General features: G+C 40.4%; 1 protein-coding gene across 1 annotated transcript in view; it reads right to left on the reverse strand.

The window, feature by feature from the left end:
- Positions 1–26,661, reverse strand: part of snd1 (staphylococcal nuclease and tudor domain containing 1) — a 175,726-nt gene that overhangs the window by 114,740 nt on the left and 34,325 nt on the right. The window contains exons 12-16 of the mRNA XM_086269026.1: positions 20,647–20,747; positions 18,326–18,436; positions 16,719–16,791; positions 12,625–12,766; positions 199–308 (exon numbers count right to left, since the gene is read on the reverse strand). Coding sequence (XP_086125152.1) covers positions 199–308; positions 12,625–12,766; positions 16,719–16,791; positions 18,326–18,436; positions 20,647–20,747 — 537 coding nt within the window. The remainder of the gene's footprint in view (positions 1–198; positions 309–12,624; positions 12,767–16,718; positions 16,792–18,325; positions 18,437–20,646; positions 20,748–26,661) is intronic.

A 26,661-nucleotide genomic window follows, 5' to 3' on the forward strand; every position in this document is an offset into this window, starting at 1 on the left:
GTTCAAAGTAAAGTAAAACTAAAGTGTGAGTGTGAAACTAAAATGCTGCAAAGTGGATACTGAAACTCAGACTGTGAATAAGAGAGCGAAACAGAGGAAGTTAAGCGCCAGAACAGCAGAATATCAAAAGTGCCCAACATGGAGCTGGGCTTTGAAACAATAAGAACTGGGGCCAAAATGTTCCACTTCATTGCTTACCTCCCTTTGCAGCACCAGCTCTTTGGTGAACAGCATGGCCTCGTCACTAAAGGGTTCAGCCACCTGCACGCCTCCGGGCGTATTCCGGGAACTGCGTGGACATTCAATACCTGGCCAAAGACAAAACAGTTGCAGGAGTTAAAGGTGAGCACAGCTGCTACTCAAAAGAACAGCAAGATGCCATAAATTGGTTTAACATTATTTGGTTCGCAGAGCCAGAACAATAAAATAAAAATTTTTTAAAAAGGCATGACTGAGTCAAATTATCATTTGGAGGAAAAAAGAAGGAAAAACCCATCAAATTACATCCACATTTTCCAGCCGCTCCTGACAGCTTAGACCACATTAAGCACGTTCCTCGTCCCTCTTAAAAAGGTCAAAAATTGTTTGGCTGCTCAATTGTACAAATGCACGTCAGAGGAAAAACAGAGATTAACCAGCGGCACTATGATCTGCGCTAAATGGATAATTGGTTGTCAGAGGTCATACCTGAGTGCATGAAGCACTTCTGTAGAAAAACATTTACACTAATAAATTTTTGTCTTTGGATCCTATGACATGAACTTTACTATATTTCCAAAGGCTTCTTTGTTGTTGTTTTTTTAAATAGAAGAGAGAAGGGAACGAATAAGCCTGAGAGCAGAGGTGAAGGGAAAGAGCAGGTATAAAGGTGCTTGTACTGTAGAATATCTACATCAACCAGTATGAAACTAAAAAGATATGTATGCATGCAACAGAGAATTTATGTATTTAAAGGTGCCCCAGAAACGGCCTTCAGTTCATGAGTATGCGAGGATCTTAAAAAAATTTTTTAAAAAAAGGCTCGGTTCACATACTGAATTATACATGTATAACCTGTACTGGAGAAGATATGTTTCATTGACTGAGACGCCTCCTCCTCCTTTTATTCCCTTTCATACATGATGATGTGAACGCTCATGGAATCTCTTTCAGATGAAGATTCAAATGGAAACGGTGAATATAAAAACACAACAGCTTTATTTATTTATTTTCGTATTCGTTTGCATCCAGTTTTCTCCAAATACTTCAATTAATAAGCAATTAGTGTCACTTAACCACTAAAACAAGCAGGTTGGTGCTCTATTGTTTTATGCAGAGTAGCCTAATGATAGATTCGGTTGGGAGTTCAACCCTCGAGCGCTGTGCTAATAAAGCAACAGCTCTCTCCTACGGTCTTTTCTTCCCTCTTTGACTCAAGGTTTAATTTAATGAGCTTCACTCGAGTGACAGATATACTGCCTCAGGATGGACTCACAAATACATGACAGAAGAGTAAAATCAGATGTGCTAGGGAATCCTGGTGACTTAGTGCTCAGCGTTGGCCATCTCCCTCTAATACTATCCTGGGATTTGAATCTCACTCCTCGTCCTCGTAAGTATTATTTATGGTCTCCTTGTGTTCCCTTGGAGAACTTCTGAATGATGATGTATTTCTATAAGAGGCATTTGAGATTCGCAGAGGTATATGCTGCTGAGATTGTGTGCAAAACTGAAGGGGGGGAAAGTGTGTATGGAACAGAAAAGCTCATGTGTGTTAGATTAAGGGAGGAATTGCATACGGTGAATAAAGCCTTCAAATTTAAAGATTTATTATATCCATTTTTTTATAAATGTTTTCAAATTCATATATACAAAAATGCATTATTTCAGAGACTATTTGTTTTTAAATATGCAATCAGCAGCTACTTTATTAGGTATACCTGCTTAAAAGCTAGTTAATATAAATATGTAGTTAACGTATTTCTTGATGCAGACACGGTCAAGAAAGGGGATTTAAGTGACTTTGAACGTGACATGGTTGTTGGTGCCAGATTAGCTTGTATGAGTATTTCAACGGATAGCTTTGAGCTTATACGAAAACAAAAGTAAGTGCAATAACTACTTGTTACAGCCAAGGTAGGCAGAAGACCAGCTTGTTGCAGCAGCAGCAGAAGACCACTCCTGAATAAGAACAGTCTCACCAAGATTGGAAAAATGTTGGCTTGTCTGGTAAGTCTTAATTTCTGCTGCAGTATTCAGATGGTCAGAATTAAGCATAAACAACATGAACGTATGAATCCATCTAGTGTTGTATCAGTTCCCACTGAGGGTGGTGGTGTAAAGGTCTGCATGAGTATTGTTGCTGATAATGTCCATCCCTTTAAGACCACAACACACCCTGAACATAGCACGTCACAAAGCTCACATTATCCAACCTGGTAGAAAGTTCTATCTAATAAAGTGGTCAGTGAGTTTATATTTTTCCTACCTCTACCACTTAAAGGTGGCGGTAACACATAGAGAAGCTGTTTTTGGACTACTGTTTAACAATAAAAAAAGAAGAATGTGTTTCTCTGCTAACTACCAGACCCCAGACCAATAAAACGTGTGGGCCACAGCGAGAGCCATTTAACAGCTTTTAAAATGAACAAAATTACATCCAGCGTGAACTCCACCAGCTTAAGATAGCATGCTGCAAGTCTATCGCAACTATGGCCAATTATATTAGAGGGGTGTTAAGTCTTCAAAGAATAATGATGTTACTTGAAATGCACATCCCTAGTTTACAGGGTCATTAATCTAAGACACTATGAACCTATAAAGTGTGTAAACACTGGCTACTGCAGTTTATAAGGTTATTTTATTTATTTGTCCTTTCTAAGAAGTCATTATAAACTTTCTAACTGCCAAAAGATTAACATTACTGTTCATGTATAGAAGTAGAAAAAGACTGGACTGAAGGACCAACTGACTTTTTTTTAATCTCATCTTTTTGTTTAGTACTTTCTGTTCCCTGTGTGACCATGTCCCATTTATGAGAACAAGAACAGAAGACATCAGCGCATTCACACTGGCAGGGAAGGGAAAATGGCCCAGGAAAGGCAAAAATGAGGCCACAGGACAGTCAGCACCCAAGGGTTACGAAGAACTGTTGAGTCAACCTTCTGCAAGACTTAAAGTGTCCAACAGCTAGCTTTAAAGCCAAACAGACACGTGAGAATTTCTCTTTTACAGTGAAGTTTGCATCGTTTCACTGCAGCTCAAATATCATGTTCCTGAGTAATTCAAGGTCATGATGTTTAAATTACAATATACTTGACTGTCAGACAGTTTAAAGCTATGAAATGCCAAAGACTAACAATAAATATATTTAAAATTAAGAAACATCTGGGTTTTTTTTTTTAAATTATAGCATACAATAGTTCAGTAGTATCATAGTTGTTGTGCATATTCTCCAAAGTATTTGTCTATTTTCAAACATTAACAAGAACATAAAGAAAATAAAGCCTCCAGTAAAACAGAGAGAAGGAGTAGGAGTAGGAGACACTGATGGCCAAGATCATTTGAAAGTATTTATAGAAGTGGACCAGGACAGGACTTCCACAAGGGACACTGTAGCTACAACACTGCCTGAACAAAGACAGGAGGAGAGGTAAGGGATGCCGAGGGGGGGGGGGGGGGGGGGGGGAGAAAGACAAGAGGAAAGGTTGTTAACAGCTTGCAAATACTGCAAGCCGTTAGCAAAAATTGGTATATGAAATAATTGGAGAGGGAGAGATATTTGAGTTTCTGCTCGAATTGGCCGAAGCTATGATAAGGGCTGGAAATGTAGGGTTTTACCCCCACCCCCCTAGCATAATCCACAGAAAAGACGAAACATTAATGTAACAGACAAAGAAGTCTGGTTTAATTGTATAAGTACACAAAGTACAAGGAATTTCCAGGCATGCAGGGAAGACGATTTCAAACCAACTAAAGAGCTTAAAAAACATTAATACTCAAAGAAAAGCAAACCTCTAACAAGTAGCTAGAATTTCTTAAACACTAATCATGCATCCTGAATGAGAAGTCCCCCTAATCGAGTCAGACGTATCTGCAAACAAATACACACTGCATTGTCCCCTCAAATGACCTAACTGCACTCAATATCCTGCGACTTACTCACACATACTGTAGTCTCCTCCCTGCAGCATTTAGACCGAACCAGGGAGTCACTTAGCATAGCCAATTTTAACCTGCGCCACGATACATAACTCACGCCTGACACCCCGATAAACATCTAGGTCAAACTGCAGGATATCCATCTTATCTCCGAGACAAACAAGACATACACTGATCGTCCTGACATCACACTATATACGAAAGCAAAAAAAAAACAACAACACACACACACACACACACACACACACACACACACACACACACACACACACACACACACACACACACACACACACACACACACACACACACACACACAGATTCTGCTGTACAGCTGCTCCTCATTATTGCCTGCAGTGCCTGCCTACTTGTCAATCCACCATCAATCATTAGATTTGATGTGTAAGACACGGGCATTGGATTTTGCATTTTTAAATGTCTCAGCCAGACTTTAGAGACAGATCTGGAAGGACTGTTAGTAATGAATGACTGGTTCATTTTGGAACAAATTAACGCACAATCGAATGAGCAGATTAAAGAATTAATTTGTCGTTTCCAAATGCTGCAACTCGACTCGTAAAAGATGACAAGCTATCAGCAGTTTCATTTAGTAATGCTGTGGTTTTGTATCACCCCCAATCCCTGCCCACCCCACCCCCCGCCTCGCTTCCTCCTCCTTCCCTTCTGCAGAGCTCAGGCTCAGAGACGGGTGGGGTGGCCCTGTGGTGAAGATGTTTTTAATCTGTGATTTGGGGTGAGCAACATGACTGATGAAATACTGCCTGCCCCCTTAGCTAAAAACACCTTTCCTGCTTAGTCATATATACACACACACACACACACACACACACACACACACACACACACACACGCTTTAAGCTCCTTTGCCTCGCACCAAAACACTATCCCTCCATCCAGACAGGTCCTCACAAATTCTCCATCATTCTCTGCCACAATCATTCTCCACACGAGGCGCAACTGTTTCTATACGTTCTGCTATAAATCGATAAAAAGGGCTCGCACATAAGATGTATGGAACCAAAGTCAATCTTCTAACCTTGTGGCAGAAACGTACACACGCAAGCTAAACCACTTCAGCTTTCTCTTGACAACTGTTTGTCGTACAACCAAGAAAGATGACAATCTCATTCGTTTAAGCATTAACAGTACTCTCTGTGCCCACTGTCATTTCAGAGAAGAAGAAGAAGAAAAAATAAAAATAAAAATCACGAGTCGCTTACATTAAAGCCAAGATATTAAAACTTCAACATATGTTTGTGTTGCTGTGTGGGCTGTGCATACTAAACAAAATACAACCACAGACTGTAGATCTGAAAAATGAATCCACTGCTCAAGTGCTTTGAACCTGTATTCTTTCCAAGGGGCCGCTGCACTAGTTTAAAATAGCCAGATTAAAGATAGAGCTTGAATTAAAGGCAGATTGTTTATGGTTTAGATCGAATCATTAAAAGCAAAATAAACTGTAAACAGACTTTTGTGTATTTTGTAAAGTGGTTTTGAGCAACAGTTCTCCAGGCTTTACAGCAGATGAGCAGCATCTGAAAGTCATGGCTTTAAGAAACAGGGAAAAAACCTGACACAGGACCTGTCTGTTTATCTGCTGTTTGTTGAAGCATCATCAGAAATGTTCTGAAGGGTGTCTGTCAAGAAGCCAATCTCAACGAAAGAAAGCAGGGAGAAAAAAGGCTGAGGAGTGCCAAATTACACAAGGACGGAACTGAAAATCGGTGGCAATCGATCTTGTGGAGTGATTAATCCAAATGTAAACATTTTTGGTCCAAATAGCCATCAGTAAGTATGGACAACATCAGGAGAGAAGTACAAAAGTGAGGGTCAAATGCCATCTGGTAAACATGGTGGAGGCTCTGTCGCGGTTTGGGGCTTAGAATAGAATTAGGAATGCATAAAAGTTCAGTCAAATGTCTGGAAAGGGCCTAATTGGCAATGATTTAATTTTCAAATTTTTAACTTGCTGCCGATGCAGTGAAAGCAAACCTGGACAATGTAATAGTCATGGATTGACCTCCCCACCCTGGACCTTAACAATGTTAAAGCAGTGTGGAATCAAAAGGCAGCAAACATCCAAAGAAGAGTTGCATATCCTTCAAAAAGCCTTGTAAATCCGTCCTAAAGACTACTTAAATTACAAGAAAGCCTGCCTAAGAGACTTTAAGATGTCAAGGTGGTCTTACCAAATATTGACTTTCCAGTTTGTTAGAACTTATACTTCTATACTTTATTTCTATCTCTTTTCCATTTTCCTAGCAAAATACAAAGAAATGACGTGAGGCTCAAGACTTTTGCACAGTACAGAGAAAATGACTACTTCTCTCCTGATGCATTACCTCAGTAAAAACCCACCCTACTGAGTTTATAGTCTCAGTCTCTAGTTTAAATTCATATTCACTATAGAATAACTTACTTAAAAAAAAAAAACTATTATCCTAACTACAGCAAAATGGATTTGGCAGCTTTGTAAAGGATTAAAGTAACTTATGAGTGATCAGTTTCCTTTGCTTCACATCCAAACCTTCCTCATCGTCATGCTTAAAAAAAACAAACAAACAAGCTGAACACTGTCAAAATGTCACACTTAAAGACTCAAAAACAGGATAAAAACAAATGTGAGGGTCACAGTGGCTACATCTATCTTTTATATAAAGCTAAGCATTTACCCTGCTTTAAATCTTTGTTATAAACCAAGCTAACGACCTTGAACCAATCTCATTCTTCACAGGAAGACATGAAGGTAATAGTGATCCTGTCGTACAGCGTACAACAACAACAAGATTAACGTAATTTCAAAAATGTCAAACTTTAGCTGCGTATTTGTTTAATATGAACACTTAAAAGAATAATTATTATTTCCAAATCATTACAGCTCACCTAAAAGAACCAATCTGGATATATAAGTGACAAATATTATGTACACTGCCAGCATCTAGTAACCTAGTTAAAATTCCTCCCAAAAACTTTACTGTGGAATTCGGTGAGCTTTCAGGTGACTAGAGATCACAGTGGTGGATCAACTTCTCTTCCATTGGTAATGATGAAAAATGACAAGTATCTTCCTAAAGACATGTGCCTCTCGTGGCTGTCATGCACTAGTGTCATCATGCAGTTTATGCAAACAAATAACACGCCACAAATCCCTAAGCTGGTAACCGGCATGCTGATTAGCCTTCGACTTTTTACACATACCCTGCCAGATGTACTGTTTTTGGCATGTCTGCAGGTATAAATGGATGCTTAAAAGATAAAGGCAGCTCAGTATGAATGCTATTACTGTCTATCGTTTTATTTTATGAAGTCACTAATTCTTAATTTTTGACAGGCTCTTGGCAGGTTATAATTAGCCTTGCAACAGGCAAACAAACAACTAGGAGGTTCATGCCTAAGCGTGTGTGTGAATTCAGCTCTAAAATCCTTTCCTCAATAACCCCTTTTATCATCTCATTAATCCTTGCTGTCCGTCCCCGTGTGCAACTATAAGGTAAAATTCTCCTATTTGAATATGTCCACCTCATCCTTCACTTCCGTTGATGCAAAAAAGCCAAGCCAAAGTTTACCTGAGGGTAAACACACAGGTGGCCAAGCCACAGAGTGCAGGCAGCTGATGGTAAGATCACGAGAGCGTGCTATTAGGGAAAATCTTTGGATTGTTTGACTCTCTTTCATCCTCTGAATCCGTCTTTCCGCCTCACCATCATCTCACCACGGCTTTCAAATGTAAGGCCTCATTACCTCAGACAAAGCTTAGGCAGTGTTAGAGCCGTTCCTCTAGAGCACACATTGCATTTTGCATGGATCAGTTAGGATTTAGGAAATTTAGTATGTATAATTATATTTTATATTTGTTTGTGTACAATAAACAATGTTGTCCCTCCATTTACAGACAGAGGGTCTTCTTCATAGCATGTTTGCACCACCATGCTTCCATAGCAGAAAGTGTCTTTATCTGTGTTTTCGGGGCCTTCAGATCAATACAGTTCTATTTATAAAGCGCTGATTCACAATAGCAGTCGCCTCAAGATGCTTTATATTGTAAGGTGGAGACCCTACCTTAGTACAGAGAACAGCCCTACAATCAAACAACCCCCTCTGAGCAAGCATTTAGCAACAGTTGGAAGGAAAAAAACTCCCTTTTAATAAGAAGAAACCTCCTGCAGAACCAGGCTCAGGGAAGGGCAGCCATCTACCTGATCCATAGTAAAGCCTGATCACTGCTGCATTGTTAAAATTGATACCAATATTTGGTGATTTAAAAATATATAGACATATTAGCTGATCTTTTCTTTCCTTATCAGATACACAAATTGGTTTCACTAAAATGTTATAGCTTTTCATGAATCTTACTAAGATGATGTGACAATGCTGTTGCTTTTGTGATATTTCAAGCATGTGATGCAACATCAGGAAAATCACTGTTTCATGCTGATAACCAGGTTAAAGAGTGTTTCTTCCATATCTTCTTTGGTTTTTTCCTTTTTAATTTATGTGTCGCTAGAAATGCTGATACCAACATACTGGCAAGTAGCTAATATTAGCCAATATATCGGTTGGGTTCTACTGAAGGGCACAACAGCATTTTATTGTGCATACTCTCCTGACTATGTTGGGATTATGTTTCTTTTTTTTTTTTCACATTTTAAGATAGTGTGTCTTGAAATTTTCTACCTCATTTATTTTTCTGTTTTTATTTATTTTTATAAATCTGCCCTCAGACAATGCCTAAAGTGTACCACCAACACACGGGTGTTTAGGGCAGTCTTTGTCTGCACTAAACCAAACACTGTGTGATGGCTAATGTTCCTTGCTGACACTGGAAATCTTTGTGCCCGTCTGATCGCTGGTTCATCTTTTTGACAGTCTGCTGCTCATAACTTTACAACAAGTAACTCTGGAAGTGCACTTCACCTGCTCTGAACTCAAACTCTGAAATCCACTGAAGACAATGAACTTTTACATCCTTTTCACCACTTTGTCCACCTTTGTTTAAACCATCTTTTACTCCCATTCACCTTACATGAATTGCTTTTTTATGTCTCCTTTTTACCGTATCCCCTTTTTGTTAACCTCCATGTCCTTCCAGCCTCCACATCTTACTTCTGCTCTTCCTTTCATCATCCATCGAGACCCCCTCACCACACCCTTAAATCCCTTTCCTATACAGTACCCCCATCTCTTAGAAACTGGATGACTCCTTTACCCTTTATCAAACTTACATATTGGAGTGACAGTGCCCAGCCAGAGAGTGAAAGAAGAAGAAAAGTAAGGCAAAGTGCTTCAGGAGACTAAAGGGGAACTACCCCTGAAGCACACCTCCGGTCTTGTTTGAAGCATGGGCTTCACTTGCTGCTGTACTTTCTTTCCTCAACTGTCTTTCTACATCAAGGAAAACTCTGGAAAAGGAAGGAGACACCGGGCCTTTTGAGGCACCTCGCTGGAGAACCAATTTCCTTGCAGTAGTCAGCAGGGTTCTGTGTTAAACCGGGACAAATAAGTATGGCTAAAACAAAAGAATAAAAATGCTGCTGGCTAAGCAGGCCGGGAGATCTTAAATTGTGTTTTGGTATTGTAATATTGAATTGCGGCGTTACATCACTTACTGCCTTGGGATGATTTCATTTGCAGTGCTACTGTAAACACTTTGTTCTTAAATGCCCTCCCACAACACTGTTAAAGAATAAAAATTTGGCCTTGATGAATACAGTATGAAGAAAATGCAGCTAATGAAACAGATGACTAATGCAGGGCAGGTTTTAAAAGCAGCATCCTTTGAATGATTTCCTTTTTATCTGCATGTAGTGAATATTTACATAGCACTCGGAGCAAATTACTAAACAAGGGGACTCTGCATATAGAAAACATACTTTAACCTTTTATCCATAATTAATGGGGTGATGAGTAATGATGATACTTAACCCTACGAAAGCATAAAATGACACAGCTGTAAAACTTTATGGTTATGGTAATGAGACATAATAGACTATAAAGGCTTAGAGTAACTGTTCCGACACATCACATATGTACCATGCAGCATAAATAGGAGCTTAAATTTCGATATCAAGTTACAACTTCCAATCGCACAGCTTTAAAATATAAATATTAAATCTGCACAAATTAGTGCCAGAAAGGCTTTTGTCATGTATACAATTATCTCCTTTTATGAACGACTCTTACGTGACATACATTAACGGTAAGTCCTTTCAAACTAGCTGAACATATTGGAAAAATGAATAAAGATTTCCTCTGAAAATTTTATTTTCCGTCACAAATATGCAATAGCCTGAAGAAAAAAGGTCCAAAGGGCCCCTGCAGTTTCATACACAGATAAACACGACAGGCTTGAGGGCAGCCAATTTATTGTGCGTGTCATTTTCCACAGCCCTTGGTGCAGATGTGCGAATAAAACATTGCAAGATAACTTTGACAGGAAAGAGAAAGAGGAAAGAGATATGACGCACTTGGAGATTAAAAGGTACTGCGATAATAAGGTGTCCTTTGTGCTGTGGGGCTTCATTTCATGTATGGCTAACTGTTTAAAATTTGTTATCGCATAAAGAAAACCATGCACAACATAGATGAAAGGAACTGGTGCCCACCATTAAAGATGAGGAGAAAAATAATATGAAATAGAAGAAACAGAATAGAAATGAGACAACAAGAATAAGTACACATGTAAGCTCTTGAATTCATGCAGAGGACTAAATGAAAGAGGAGCTAAATACATTAACTAGGCAGGGAAATGAATCATTTTTATCAATCAGGGTTAATCCAACCAAATGTGTGTATTAAAGACATCATGGGTCATCTTCTGGGAACAGCTTTAATCAAGTCAGCTCAGTGCCCATCAGCACTAATGCAGTTCCTAAGATTTTCTAATAATCTTTGATTGAATAAAATCATTTCAAAAGTATACCATGTAAACATCAGTCTGAGTTTACATTATGGGCATTTAGCTAGCGAGAAAAGCAAGACCAAAACAACAAACACACGGTCCTGTGTACAGATGGCTTCTTTTGATGGGGTCATTTACATGTATCCTGGTGCAGGCAGTGGACAGAACAATGCAATTTAAAAAGCCATCAGTGGATCGCAAGACAATCAGACACAAAATTACAAAATTAATGAATGCATCAACAAGTCAGCCACGCATAATTAAACTGAATCTGGCTGTCTTGACAGAAATATATTGTGTTTGTTCTACTGGAAATGAAGAGGAACTGTTTAGCGAGTAAATGTCTGCCTGAAATGAAGATGGACTGAAACACAGTTTGATTGCAAAAAGAGCATTATCTGTGTAAAGGGTAAGCCTTCTTGCTACCACCCATGATCTGGAAGGATGCACAAATCATTGGTGGCTGCTAGAGATACAGTCTCTGTGTTTTTATTACTAGCACCAACTGTCAACACCGTCGGGGAACTGAAATAAATGACTGGACCTGCTATCAAGCAGTCCCTATTTCATCCCATCTGCATCTGCTGTTCTCACTGAAAATAATATAAAGGTCTACAAAAGGTAGGACACGTGAGATTAATCTCTGAATTTTATTCTCTATAAAATGTCAAACAATAGCGATATTTGTGGGATAGCTGTGGGATATTTTTCACATGTATTTTTACTTTTATTATCTGATTTGTGATATTTGCAAAGAAATCCGCCACATCCTTACATGTTAGCAGAAAGAACCAGCAAAATTCTCTGTTTTTCTCCCCTTGGTCACTCTTCTGTATATAGTTTAGTTTCATATATTGGGATTAATCAGTCAATGAAGCAACTGCAGCAGCAGTTTATTTATTTTCGATTCTTCTCTGTGTTGCTGCTTTTCAGGTTAGTTTATTCTTCGTTTACCACTTCTTCTTTTTTTCTAACTGTGAACATATACTGCAGTTTTCACAACATACCTTGCCACATACTTAAGGTAAAAGAGGACAACAAAAAGGCGTGTTTTGTACTTGAAGCACGGAAGAAATTATAAAGTGTAGCACTAAAAACCTGGAGTTTAAACCTCACTTCATCTTGAAACAGTAGCCAGTTTCTAATGAAGATTACTACCAAGTGGAGAGCAGAGAGGGAGTCCATTTCAAACTTGGCAGAACACCAGAAGGGGGGAGGCGAGGCTAAAGGGGGCACATGTTTCACGCCAACACTGGTGTTCTGAAAGATGGTGGGCTGGGGCTGGAACACACCCAGCTACCTCTGTGCCCTCTCAAGGTTGGCTGCTGAGAGGAGTGGGAAGAGCCTAAACCTTTGCCCCCTGCATCATCCGGTGTCCTAATGTGACGCTGACTATCTGCACTGGCTGCAATCTAAATGAAAATAATTCTTCTCTGTTACTGAAAGACATGGTGAGGAATTTTATCATAGAAGAAACTAATACCCACCAAGACCCAGATGTGACTCAATTAGATGACACAAAATTAAATGACCTTCACGGCAGAAAGGTAAAAGATACCCACCGGCAAGGAGGAATGTGATGAGGCAGGTTTCTTTTGGCATGTACAGCTTTAAGCGCGAGCCGCTGAAGACGTATTCTACCACAGCCTCTGACCGGCCAGCCCTCTGCAGGAAGGGCAGGAACTGCTTGGCTTTCTGTGTCTCCTGACCAGCAAAGAAAGAAAGAGAAATGGCATCGTCAATTTAAGTCACAGCTGGACTTTTTGAGAAGGAATAAAAAAACCAAAACATTTCAAATTTGAAATAGCTATGTAGACAAGACACAGCGTAAATAGGTTAATAGACAACATAATGTGTGTGCTTAATTCAGATATTTTTACACGTCGATCAGATCCACCCAATTAAAAAAATAAATAAATAAAAAATACTCTCTTTTCCCGTTTCAGTCTCTGTTCTCAAGGGTGAGTCACTAGCTTAGTGGTGTGCTTGGGCCAAAATTACAAGCAGAGCCAAATCATGTGTATTGAAGCGGTTCAGTGATGTAGTGGCGGCGGAAGATTTGTAAACGATAAAAAAAAAAATATTTAATATGCGTCTACTCCAGGCATGAGCATGTAGGCACAACAGACCAGTGAGTCACTGCCCAGTGTGTGGCAGTGTGGACATGGGAGTAGGCACGAAGCCTCAGAGGAAAGGACGGAGCTAAAACGAGTAAAGTCAGAGCGAAAACATGTGTTCTCCCACTGTTATTGCGAGTTTATGCGAGGGTCAGAGCGGTTCAAAACCACAAATATCAATAATCCCGTTCCTTTTTTAGAGAATGCTACACTAGACATAAAGCAGCAACAGAAAAGACGGACGAGAAAAACCATGCAACGCGCGTCACCGGGGTTTTTGAGTATTCGAGTAAAGGGTATGTGCTTCAGTCATAAGATGTACCACCTGAACTGCACCCACTGCAATCCAAAATAACCCCCTCGGTGGGAGACGTCAGAACTGCACGCTTGCTCGTACACACATTTACAGCACCTGCGGTGTGTGGGCTGTGCAGTCTAACTTGGTTCCGAAAAAGAAAGAAAGAAATGAAGAGACATGGGAAAGGAGAGGACCTCATTATGCAACCTTTAAAGGCATGAGGTGAGTCAAGTGCTGTATCTACTCTCCTCCCACTACCTCTGTACATCTCCTACACAATACATTTATAAACCCATCCTTGCTCTATTTGTGACTGCATCCCACTCAATGTACATAATCCCTTTCAGTAAACCTGTACCACCAAAGGATGCTGACGTATAGAAGCGTGTAAGAAGTGTGTGAGTGCTTGTGTGTGTGAGGGTGCCCGTGTATGTCCGCAGTTGCATGTAGGCGTATACCAAATTAAAAAGAAAAAAAAAAAAAAAAACAGCGTGAAGAAAGTGGATGGATGCTGAGGTGTGGAGTTGCAATGTTGCTATTTTGGTCCTTTTATTAGAATGCTCATTACATTAGCCTAGCCAAACAACTGTGCATGTGCATGCACGCGCGTGCGCTCACGCCCACTGGCATCAATCCTAGCTGGTGCTGCAAATCATGCATCTCTTATTTGAAAGTGACAGAAATGCTATAGAGGGGCTCTGCACAGCACTCATGTGCATGTCACACATAAACACATGATGGAGCACAATCGCGCTAAAAATGCAAGGACGGCTACGACCTTTGTGGGCTTAATGGGACAGAATTTAACAAGTGTGATGTGCAATTCTCTGTGTGGCCTATAATAATTTTCTTACTACTGTTATAGTTAATTATTGAGCACCTCCCCGTGCAACCACTTCCAAGTCATTGCCACATATTAAATGTGGTCAGTTTAGCCAGTTAAGTTGGGTGGAGGTTTATAAGCAGGAATTGCATTAAACCTCCCAGATGAAATGTAAGAGCTGCTCAGTCAGCACAACAATTCCCTGTCATAATTATTTTTACAGGGACTGCCGGTAATTTATTTGTGCTGCTGACACAATGAGACAGGGAGCCTACAATGATGACAACGTAGAAGAGCAAAACATCTGAGAGCACTTATACACAGCCACATATTAATGACTTATTAGCCAGACTCTGAAGTCCAGTTGGCGTTAAAGAGCTTTAATGATTCGTTCAAATGCATCATTAGAGCAGAGCTTATACCCTCACTGGCCACTTGGTTAGGTATAGCTTTTTAACTACTGCTCGTTGCCACAAATATCTAAATCAGCCAATCACATGGCGGCAACTTAATTCATTTAGCTATGTAAACAAGGAGAAGGTGACTGAATGGGGATGAAAGTTGATGTAAGTCACGAGACGGGCTGGTGTGCGTAATTCAAGAACTTCTGATCTACTGGGATTTTACTGCACAGCTACCTTTGGGGTTTAAAAAGCTTCCATGTGAAAGCAGTAATTTAAATAGCCAACGTTAATTTAAGGTATGCAGAAGAGAATATCTGAAGAGACAATACAAGCAGTTGGGCTACAGCAGCAGACGACCACACTGGCAGCTCCTGACAGCTATGAACAGGTAACTGAAGCTACAATTTGCACTGGCTCACTAAACAGAAGATTGGGGGGGTGAAAAGTTACTTGGCTCGGTAAGTCTTGATTGCCTATTGTGCGATTCAGGCAACAGGAGGGGAGAATTTGGTGTAAACAACATGAAAGCATAGATCCCTCCTACCCTGTATCAGTGGTTCAGGCTGCTATTCTATGAATAGAATTTTGGGCACACTTTGGTCCCTTTATTATCTTTTATGACTACAGTGTTCCCATCTCCTGATGGCTGCTCCCAGCAAGATAATGGATCAAGCGACAAGGCTCAAATCATCTCAAACTGGTTTCTTGAACATGATAATGACCTCCACAGCCACCAAGAGAGAACCTCCAGGATGTGGCGAACAAATCTGCACCAACTGTGATATTCCATCATGTGAAAATGAACCAAAATTTCAGAGGAACGCTTCTAACATCTTGTTGAATCTGCGCCAAAGAGTGAAGGTAGTTCTGAAGATAAAGAAGGATACAACCGGGCATTAGCAAGTGAACTTGAAGTGTCCAATGAGTGTGTCTGGCCAAATCTATATAAACACAGTTGTCTGCAGATACAGAATAAACTGGGTAACTGCATCACAGCCCATTATAAGATAAATAGGCATGATTTTGAACTGTGAATCATGCAAAGCTACTCTAGAGTCCAAGAATAAAAATACAGAATCTATGAGTAAGAAAAAAAAGAAAAGAAATACAGACTAATTAATTTAACAAAATGTCTCTCCGGAGCAAACAAGAGTACTACAATAGTGAGAGAGACAATGAGGTGTTAATGTTTCTGAAGTTCAGTTTCCACTTGTTAAGTGTCTTGTCAAAATCTATAAGAGACGGGGAGTCAACAAGCACAGTGTTAAGAATTTTGCTTCTATACACACAATGGGTTTCAAATGAGGCAATCAAAATGTGATTGCTTTCAGCTTTAATTAAAAGGGTTTAACAAAAAGAAGAATTAACCCTTTCAATTACAGCCATTTTTGCACAGTCTGAATCCTGTACTTAAAAGCAATCGGACAAACACAATCATAAATGAAAGGATGATTGCCATAAACTCCACATAAATAAAACTACATATCTTTAATGAATAAAATACAAAAAATCTATTTTTATATTAAAGTGAGCGCGACAGCGACGACAGGGTGAACAGAAGACAGAAAGACGTGATGATAAAAATTTGAAAAACTGCGAGGAAAAATGCATGATTTTTAAAAAGAAAAGAAAAACAGGGGGGGGAAAGTGCACCAATCACCCATCACTTGTTACTGAAATACTTTTCCTCACACTGATGCTCATTTGGTAAGCACTCTCAATCAGGCTTCATTAGCCAAACGATGCCTCTATCAAGCCCCTGGGCACACGTAAACAAACTAGGACCAAGTCTCGCTGATGATTCTATTAATGATGCTGCATATTTTTAGAGGACACTTATAGGGGTGAGTCAAGGATTAGAGAGCGTCTTCTGAGAATCACTGGCCTGATGTATCTTCAGGTTGTATGCAAATGAGTCTGCATGACTACATGTTAATCAGCGTACATACATTTTTATTCCGCTTTACACAGAATCTGCCAATCTGTATCCATTTATACACAAAAACATACTCACCCCAGAGATGTCAGCCACTCTGTGGATGGGAACCTCCTTCTTGCTGTGCAGCCCTTTCCCATTTTTGATGGCCCTGCAGTAAAAGGGTTAAGCTATAAACACATGTCTCTCAAGCATAGCTCAATGGCTTTATTAGATGGAAAAAGCATAAGACTGGAGGTTTATTAGACCTGGAGAAACAAAAGCTCTTTCTTTGTCATCACTGTAGATACATGGAGAACTACTGTGGATTTGTAGAAGTAGAATATAAATTCATTCAGTTTTCTTTCCCTGAACTGCCATTACAGCACAACTGAAAGCACTAGTGGGAGGATTTTTTTCCTCTTCTCAGCCAGATAATCTATATGTTTGAGATGAAAAGTCAAAATGATGGCAGAAGAATAATAATGGAAGAAAAATTACAGTTATACCAGCGAAAATGAGGAGAAATTGAGAGATGCTTTTATAGAGAGTCAGCTAGCAGTTTTTAGTGATGGTTACCACAGCTCCAGGGACAAATAAAATGAAGATGGCCTGAGGCTGCAACTGCGAAGTGGGGGCGAACATGCCACAACTGGGTCACTGGGATGCAAAAGCACTGCCTTTAAGGATTGACTGTGTACATTCATATGAGCATGTATACATGTGCATTTAACAGCCAGGAGGAGGTTCCTTTGAAGGCTCTGGGCCACTAGCCTTGTGCAGTGGAAACTAAAAATAAAGTCAAGGCCACAGAAAGAAACCTCCCATCAACTCTAATAGAACCCCACCAGGGACAGAGAGAAAGGGAGAGAAGAAGAAAAAGAGAAGGGGTAGAGAGAAAAGGAAATGGGAAAAGAGGAGAGCTAGACCAAAGAAGGACAAAACTAGCTAAGGTGCAGAAATAAGGACAAAATGCGCAAAGGAAGAAGGAAAGCAGGAATCAGGTGAGAAAGGAGAAAAACAGGGCAACTGGGCAGTGACACACGAAAGAAAGAGGAGAAAGAGTTAAACCAAGAGGCTGTGGCTGCATTTGCTCTACCTATAGCAAGCAGATCCTAATCTGTGGCAGAGTAATAAAGCCTGTACTAAATCTCTCCTCAGCATCTCCATATAATTATTCTTAGGCCCTGTGTAAAGAGCCTCTGATTTAATGTCTAGCACATGGGAAGACGTGTGTTTATGTCCCTTGGCATGTAAAATAAAAAAGGAAAGGGCAAAAATGCATGCATGATTCAATATGTGAGGGTAATGACATGTTTCTGCAGGAAAAAGCAGCAATAGCTGTGACACGCTGGAACTTATGACGGTGGTGACGTTAAATACACTCTGAGAAATTGAATTACTTCACCTTTGCAGTGCAGCATTTAACAGCAAATTCAAAAGAAAACTGAAGGAGGAAAAAAGCCTCAAGGTCATTTTTTTTAGTCTCCTACATTTCACAAAAGCAAAATCTCTCAAGGTCAAAAGAGAGAGTGCACACATGTGCGTCACAAGCATGTTTCGTTTGAAGCAAAAAACGTGTATTTCTGAGAATTAATCATTTCAAAGACCCCCCAGCCCCCCTTCATGCCACGTGCACAGCAGCGTTAAGTTCAAGTAAAAGGTAGACGGAGAGTGCTTTGTGTGAAGGAGCGTGTGTTCCTCACCGTGCCTCTGCGGCAAGCAGTTCGTCATAGTGGGAGGAGCGCTGGTCATCATCTTGTCTGTATCTGATGACTGTGGCAAGGCCTTTACTTACGAGAGCCTCTGCTATGTTGCTGGGGAACAGAACAGAGAAAGAAAGATTACTTTAATTAAAAACAAAAAAACAAGCAAAACCCCTCGGCTTCACAAAGGAGCTCTAAAGGGAGCTAGCTCAACGGGGGGGGGGGGGGGTTTGCTTACAAACAAAGGTCACTTAAATGTTGACAATGCACACTTGACTAACCCCTTCTACCGTGTGATACTGATGTAGGGAAGAGAGGATTGAAGGCAGAAAGACGGGGACATTGTGCTGCTTAATGTAGCACTTAGTTGCTAGCCCTTGGACATCAGTGTTCTAGCTAAACCATGGGAGAAAGAAATGAAGGGACAGAAAGAAACTCTTCAGAGTATTTGTCAACATGGTGCAGGCATGGAGACTGACGCAATCATTCAGCCCTTGTTGATGCCAGTTAAACGGTTCCTTTTCTATATTTTAAAATTCTTCTGTTGGAAATAATGCCGCTAAATGGGCGATAACCTGAAAGCAATCGTCTTTAAACTATGTATGAAAAAGTTTTAGGCATTTGATCCCCATTTTACTTTCTGCAAGCAATAGCGACACAAGAAACAAAGCCACAGAAAAACATTTTCATGGACAAAGGGAACAAAAGGTCCCTCAACAGATGGTCTTATAATCGAATTGATATTGGATGACGTGAAACGATGGAAGCACTTTAGACAATCTTAACTCGCACAAGACTCCAAAAGTTCTCCAAGACTGTTAGATCTTAAGTGTACTGTGCATGAGTGTCTCGTGGAGTGATTTCGAACAAATAGCCACCCGCTAAGTTTCCAGCAAAACGCAATTCTTCGTAAACAAGCTACCGAGTCTCGAGTCCATTACCACAAGAATAGCTCATACAAGGTCAAAATCCTCTGCCCTGCTGACCAAATCAGGCCCTGACCTCAGGCCTCATGGGGAGCCTCACCAACTGTTCCATCTGAAGCAGAGTTGCTGGTTCTGGTTTGACCTGACCTCTGTACGGACATGCACTACCAAACACAGGACGGCTGGTTTGATGAAAAGAAGGCATCTACGTCTCCATGTGCGCATGTGCTTGATGTGTTGAGTGATATAAACAGAGGGAACCAGAAGATAAGTGTGGCTTTTAACTTTTTTTTTTATTATTTATTTTTTTTGAGTGAGAACAGGCTTCTGACGTTTCATTTCAAGCACTGCGGCATTAAAGCGCCTCTCTGATTAAATTTGAACCTCTGAACAGTTGTAGTAGTAGGTATGTGTCCTCATATCTTTGGTACTGTGTAAAATACATGTTTCAGACGGATGACCCGAATTCCTTCAAAGCAGAGTTTGTAGATAGAAAATAATTGCTTGCACTGAGGTGACCTTTTTCTTCTTTTTTTTAATATGAACTTAAAAGACAAAGAAACACTTTCAGGTTACTTTATGATTGATGGTGAGATTACGAGTAATATGGATTTAAAAATGAATATTTTGTGTCATTTTACAACAGATTAACCTGACTTTTAAAGGGTTTAATAGGGAAGCAGCTGTACTAACAAAATAGAAATGTGTTAGTGAAATAATTTACACTGATAAATTACGTGCTGTGTGATCTCCCAATAAGGTTGGCTCAGTGGTCTCCTACTGCACACTAAAGACAACCGAACAAACCTAAAGTATTTTGATTTGCAGTTTTTCTATACTTCCATGTTTTACTTAGCCTTTCTTGTTTCATATTGCTGGATTATCTCGAGCCATTCTCCATCAGTACCAACTCGGATTGATTCGGCGTGACTCGATGCGGCACAGCTCGCCTCAACTCGTTTTCCATTGCAATTGAGTACCACCTAATGTGTGTGGGTTTGTTATAGTAACGCAGCCGAGTGTGTCCTATGACATAATTAGTACACAACGCGAACGCCACATCCAAAAGGTGGACGTCGAGACATCAATATACCTCTCATACTGTGGCTTTTCCTGAGACTCTGAGACCACAGTGTTGTTTCTGTGTATCCATTTCCATGTGAAGCCATGATTCATCGAGTGATGACACTGACTAGCCAATCGGTGGCATACTCTGGTGATCGCCTCAGATCGCTTGGAACCCCAGGGGAGAAGGTACCTGGTACCAGGTACTATCACCTAATGGAAAACCCTGAAAACCGTGGCGAGCCGACCCGAGTAGGTATTAATGGAAAAGGGGATTAAAACGGTAGAAAAGAATATAAAGCAGGCGACTCAGTGTGGTGCATGACTTACATGCCGCCAATTGTGACTGTAGCACAGGTACGCTCTGGGAAGGCAGGCGTGCCTTCTCCTGGACCAGTAGCTGCTCTGATGTAGTCCACTGTCACGTTGACCTGAAAGGGGGAACATAAGGCAGAGGTCAAACAATATACCAAGAGTAGAGAGACAAAGTGATGGCAACAACGGTTATGGTAATAATTAGTGTGAGAAGTGTGTTCTGGCTTATGTATGTGTATCAGGGTCTTTTCATTTGTCCCAGTTCTCAAGGTCACCCCTAGTCAGTGTGAATCACATCAGCAAGTACTGCAGATCTCCCCAGAGGAGGAGTATTAACACACAGTGGGTGTTTGGGACAACACGCACACGCGCGCACACACGCACGCACACACGCACGCACACACACACACACACACACACACACACACACACACACACACACACAACAGTGATAGAACCCAAATGACCCCACACTGTGTGTTCTCAACACAGCTCCCTGGGGATAGACTCCAATCCACCCACCCCGAAGATACAATTTTGTCACTCAGCTGCGTGCATGTGCAGGCAGGAGACAGGGAAAGCCTGCTTTGCGGGCTAGACACAGGCAGACAGCAGTAACAGCAGGGATGTAGCCATACCAGTATACACCATCGGTAGTTTAAGAGCTACGTCTCAACCTTGTCAGACAAGTGTGATAAGACGGAGGAATATTAAAAAAAGGAAAAAAGAATGTGGGAATTTGACTTTGCATCACAGCGCCAAAGCATAGACATGAGTCCAACAGACAATGGAGGCAGGCCTATTACAGGGACATGAAAGAACAACGTTGGCCTGTCGTTAGATGGACAGAACGAGTATGTAGCGACGTGAACAGGGGAAAAGAAGAGTGCCGTGCTGTTCAACAGTAACTGCAACTGTAATTTCAGAAAGGAGAAAATAAAAAAATAATAAAATAAAAAAAAAATAGAAAATAAAAATTTTGTACTGGTTTTGTGTGAAATTGTTCTTAATGACCATGCCCATATCCATGGTTAGGCGTGGGAGAAGAAGAATAAAAGCCAAAGCAATGTGACACAAGACCCCGGGTGCAGGAATCAGAAGAAACAGGAAATAGTAAAAAGGAGAAATCCAACACAGAAAGAGGAGACTGGGGGAGATTTCAACATCCAAGCAAAATGTAATGCTGGATGCTATAAGCTCTGTATCTGAAATTCCAGTGGTTCCCCATTAAGCAAGGTGATGACAGATTATAACTCTGACCAGCAATGTTAGATTAGAGGAGTTCCAGGCCTATTCTCCACGGGCCATCTACCAGATCTTCTGATAAGGCAGAGCCATCTATAAGAACCCCCCAGAGGAGAGTGAAACAGAGGGGGAGAGGCAGTGGATGGATTAGAAAGTGGGGGAGTGATAAGGACAGTAGGAGAAGTGAGAGACAAAATGCGTTTGTTCTGCAGAGGCGACAAGCAACATGGGAATATTCAGTCAACTCTGCCAAAGGAACAAAATACTTGTTTTTCTTTTTACTATATACTGGCGTTTCTGCGTGTATACTGGCAAAGGGTTTAGCGTGAAGAGGATTTCAAAAAGACTTCGAGTAATAGTTGTTGTTTTTTTGTTTTTTGCAAATTTGTATTCTGCAGTAAAAAAAAAAAAAAATGGCTTATCAAATGTGAGTTCTGTGTTCACATGCCTAGCCAATGAGGTCATTCTGAAACAACGTAAGGCTGTAGCCACAAGAGAGAGGGGAAAAATGGATGTTGCTGCAAAAATTTTGCATCTTCAACCTTGCGGCACAGAAAAACTACACCGCAATCCCCTAAGTCTAAAGACGGGTCACTAGTTCAGTACGAAAAATCAAATCTTCCTTTCTGCTTCTGAGTTACGATGTTGAATAATGGCCAACACAGTGGGCTTAAAGAACATTCGGAATTCACAATGATCAAATGTCACAGCTTCATTCTGTGTCTAAGGGTATAAGAAAGGTCTTTTTAATACCACTTTAATTTTAATATAATGCCAAATTTTCAATGGAGAGATGTCGACAGTGAAGAAGTTTGGAAAACCTTTGGCATACAAAGCAGTTTGTTTTCTAAGGATTTCCAGGCATCGACTTTAACCACCAAGAGAAATTCTTATTCTCGAGCTATTTATCTTTAAACTTGCATCTTAGACTGAGCAGTCTGGCTAGCAAAGCCTTCTCTACTCTTATCATCATGTATGGGCTTTACACCAGTGTGCTGTAAGCCTGGTGGCCCACTGGGCCTAAACCAGGCCTGCTGAGAATTTCTGTAATTCTAATATTTTTTTAAACGGGTAAGCTACAACTGTTAAGTTAGCAATGTCCTTTATCTTATCATCTTGCTGTTACCGTTTACTGTATTTTTCCCTTTATACATTTTCATAAACATTTAAAAAAAAAAAAAAAAACAACCCACTGTGACCGATTAAGTTGAAGTAGCAAGCAAGCAAGCAAGCAGTTATTAATGCAGTCATTGTGTAAGCTAAATGTATAGAGATGGCTAAAATAGCAGCACTGTGTGCTGTAAAATCTTGTGGGGTCATGACTAAAATATTCAAGACTCATATCCAAGTGAATTTAAGACATTTTATTGATTTTAAGGACATAGGATTTATCATTTCATCCTATTATCTATCATAAGCATATGAATTGGTAAGTTTTGACCAGCTCAGTGAACTTAACCTTAAATACCTGAATCTAATGATTTCATCTGCCCAAATGGATCTTTGTGCAAATAATAAAAAATAATGCCTTATGCCATGACTGTTACCGGCACGGATGCATGAAGACTAAGTCGAATTAGCATTCAGTGCAAACAACCTTTGCCAATAACGCAACATAATGACAGGCTCGTGACTGTGGGGTTGTCGAGCTTCCTAGAATGAGCTCCATTTGCGATGGTCTTAAGTGAAAGGCTATTACAGATAACTTATGCTAAGCTGTGATATGGGAAAGGTACCATGTTGTGAGAAGCCCAGTATGGGTTCTGCATGATGGGGTTTCCAGACAGGAGCACAGTGACAGGCAGCTTATCCCAATAGCATGTAGGTGATTAATTTTTGCTCTAGCTAAAAAAAGAAAAGAAAAGAAAAAAACATGTCGTTGCTTGCACGGTCTATCTACCCAGCTCCTCACAGCTTGTTCTTTTTGCAACTATTTAAAATGGACATGGCAACAAATACACACTTAAAAACTTGTAAAGATTCATTTGTAATCAAAGACTGCATTTAACAGTGCTAAAGCTTTTAGTGGAAATTTCACAGTTCAGTTGTTGCAGCATGCATACCAAGGTGATAAAAAAAAGAAAGCGGTGGGTGTGGGGTTGTTCGACATGCAGGAATACACACAGGTGTTAGAACAGCCTCACCTGCACCTGGATGTTGGCAACACACAAGAGACTATCGTATATAAAAGACTGGACATTTTTAAGCTTCGAAGAGAAAAAATGGAGGAGAAAGAAAGAGGGATAATTAAGAAAATTAGTGCAATACGGAAAAAAATGAGGTATGAAGGTACTGTAAGAGAAGGGAGACTGTGTGGGTGAGTGAACAACCGTTTGTGTGCAAGAGAGTTGCTTAGGTTGCTGCTGTGTTTTAGCAGGCTATAATCACAGCTGGCGATCATTTAATGAAGTGAGCTGTGCTGAAAAAAAAGAAAGAAAGAAAATACTGGGACAGCACAATACAGAGAGGACGAGGGGGGAGTAAAGGAAGAGGAAGAGGGAGCCCCATCTGGGTTTTCAGCCATGGGACCTGATGACGCTTTGACTACCTGCTTTGCGTCTGCTTGAACACACATACCTCAAGCTTTTCCCAAACCAACTTTCACATTCACTTACACACACTGCATCAAATACCACATTGCGCACACACACACACACACAACATTCTCAATTCATTCACACACTGATGTGCACACCAATAAGAGGGGGAAACTCTGTCGCTAACAGTACTACACAATCAGCTGCATAACAGGAGCCACTTTGAGCACGCAGGATTATCCGAATGTGCTCAACCCTGATAAGTGGCTTAATGCAACATTTCCATTCTACTTTTTTTCTGCTGAGGCTGAGACCCAGGCGCACAAGAAGCACTACTTATAAAGTTAGCCACATCAAGCTTTTTGGGATTATGTCACCATGCAAGCACTGCCATTTCAATGGGGGTGGCGATATAAATGAGAAAGACCAAGACAGTCAGTCAGAAAGACGTAGAGTGACATCAAGAAAGGAGAAAAAGAAAATGCCTTAGTGTATTTATAGCCTACCATAAAGGGATAGCTCAGAAGAAGTTCTTGGATATGAGATAGAAGGAGTTACTGAAAAATTCCAACACCTTCTACTATTTGTCACATTTAAAAAACAAAAATCATCAAGTTTTAGTTTCAAAGTCTTAATGTAAACATGATTAAAATTAAAGGAAATTAGCATGTGTCAATATGAAACTCAAAAATGTCTAGTTGCAGGAGCTGCTCAAAAGGTATTGAACCAATTCATTTTTGCCTCAGAGAGTTATAGCCTCTGCTTGGGCAAAAAAAAAAGAAGGGAAAAAAGCAGTCTTTTGAATATGGATATTAGATATGCTTTATAAAAGATCAAAAGCCCCACGCTCTCCTTATAGAGATGAGGAATAGGGGTTTAACAGAAAGAAGGGGGAAAAAAAGCATTTAATATAGCTTTATTCTCCTAAACCAGAGCGCTGGCATTAGGGTATTGAGCTGAGCACACTGAGACTGCTGGTTAATGCTTAGTCACGTTCTAGCAGGTTTAGTCACAGGGAAATCTGCTTGTTTTCCAATTCCCGTAATGTATTGCGCTCTTGGGCTTAAAGGAGAAGCAGAGGTCGATATGATAGTTCAACCTTGTGACTGGAAGGGACCATTAGCGTTGGTCAACACCTGTTCGAGATGATGCTGAAATACACCTACTGTCATCTGACAGATCTGCAGTTAGAGGGAATCACATCCTCTGCTTCTTTCAGGGAAGACATGAAGCAGGAACTTCCAATTTACCCCCCAACAATATTGAGGTCAAATCTTTGTCTGCATTTGTGTCAGAAAGCAAAAGGAAGACAGGATAAAAGTGGGGCTTTCTCGAGCAAAATTTCAAGGGAAACTGTGGTCTTGGAGTCTGCTCCAAATCTGTCTCCTTGGAGCTCATTGTTCTGAGACAGGATGACAATAAGTGGGTCGACTAAACTCCTCTCCTTGCTGGATCGCAGCATGCATCTGCACACTTGCATACCTGCATCCAACTTGACACCACAAGTAGGCCAGGGTAACATGGATTAACATTAAAGCCTCGTGGGTTGGATTTGTGCTCAAAAATATTCCCCCATCATCATTTTTGGGGGGTTCAACACAGCAGGTAAAGAACAACTCTTGTTCCTTCAAAAGTCAGGTACGGCTGAGTAACTATTTCTAAAAATGATACAATGTGACAAACGGTTTAACCTTGTGTCTTTGGAACAATAAAGAAACAGGAGGAAGGCAACATTCCAGAGTTGCTCTGTTATTGATTCACTAGTGAGGAGAGAGGAAGCTGTAGTGCTGGCAAATGGGCTAGAGCTCTCCACTTAAACCTAACTCACTTCAAAGAGCCTATAAGTACACACTTGGGGGAATCTAACGTCAATACTAATCAAATGGTGAGGAATATGGTGGCATATGCTATATATACAGTTCTAAATTCATTCAGCAGTATGAAAAACATGCAGTCAAAGTCATAAAGGGATGTCTTCAGAGTAGGGACGTGCATGATTAGTTGTCTAGGCAACGGAAATATAAGTCGGTTAAAGTAATTATTCATACTCCATACATCCATTTTAGCATATTTATCCAATTTATTATATATTTTATTAAGGCACGATGGCAGTTGTCTACCCTGGTCTCTGAATCTCTTCAGTACTCTAATATAGAAGTAAAAGCTTTTATGTAGGCTATGTCAGCAGACATTCAACCACTCAGCTGCAGCAATGCGTAACCACATTCTGCACCTGCTAAGAAACAAG

Source organism: Aulonocara sp. 'chitande type north' Nkhata Bay, linkage group LG17 (genome assembly GCF_057382095.1).
Source record: "Aulonocara sp. 'chitande type north' Nkhata Bay isolate Kocher_YH1m ecotype deep benthic linkage group LG17, A_spYH_male_GT1.1, whole genome shotgun sequence".
Lineage (NCBI taxonomy): Eukaryota > Metazoa > Chordata > Actinopteri > Cichliformes > Cichlidae > Aulonocara > Aulonocara sp. 'chitande type north' Nkhata Bay.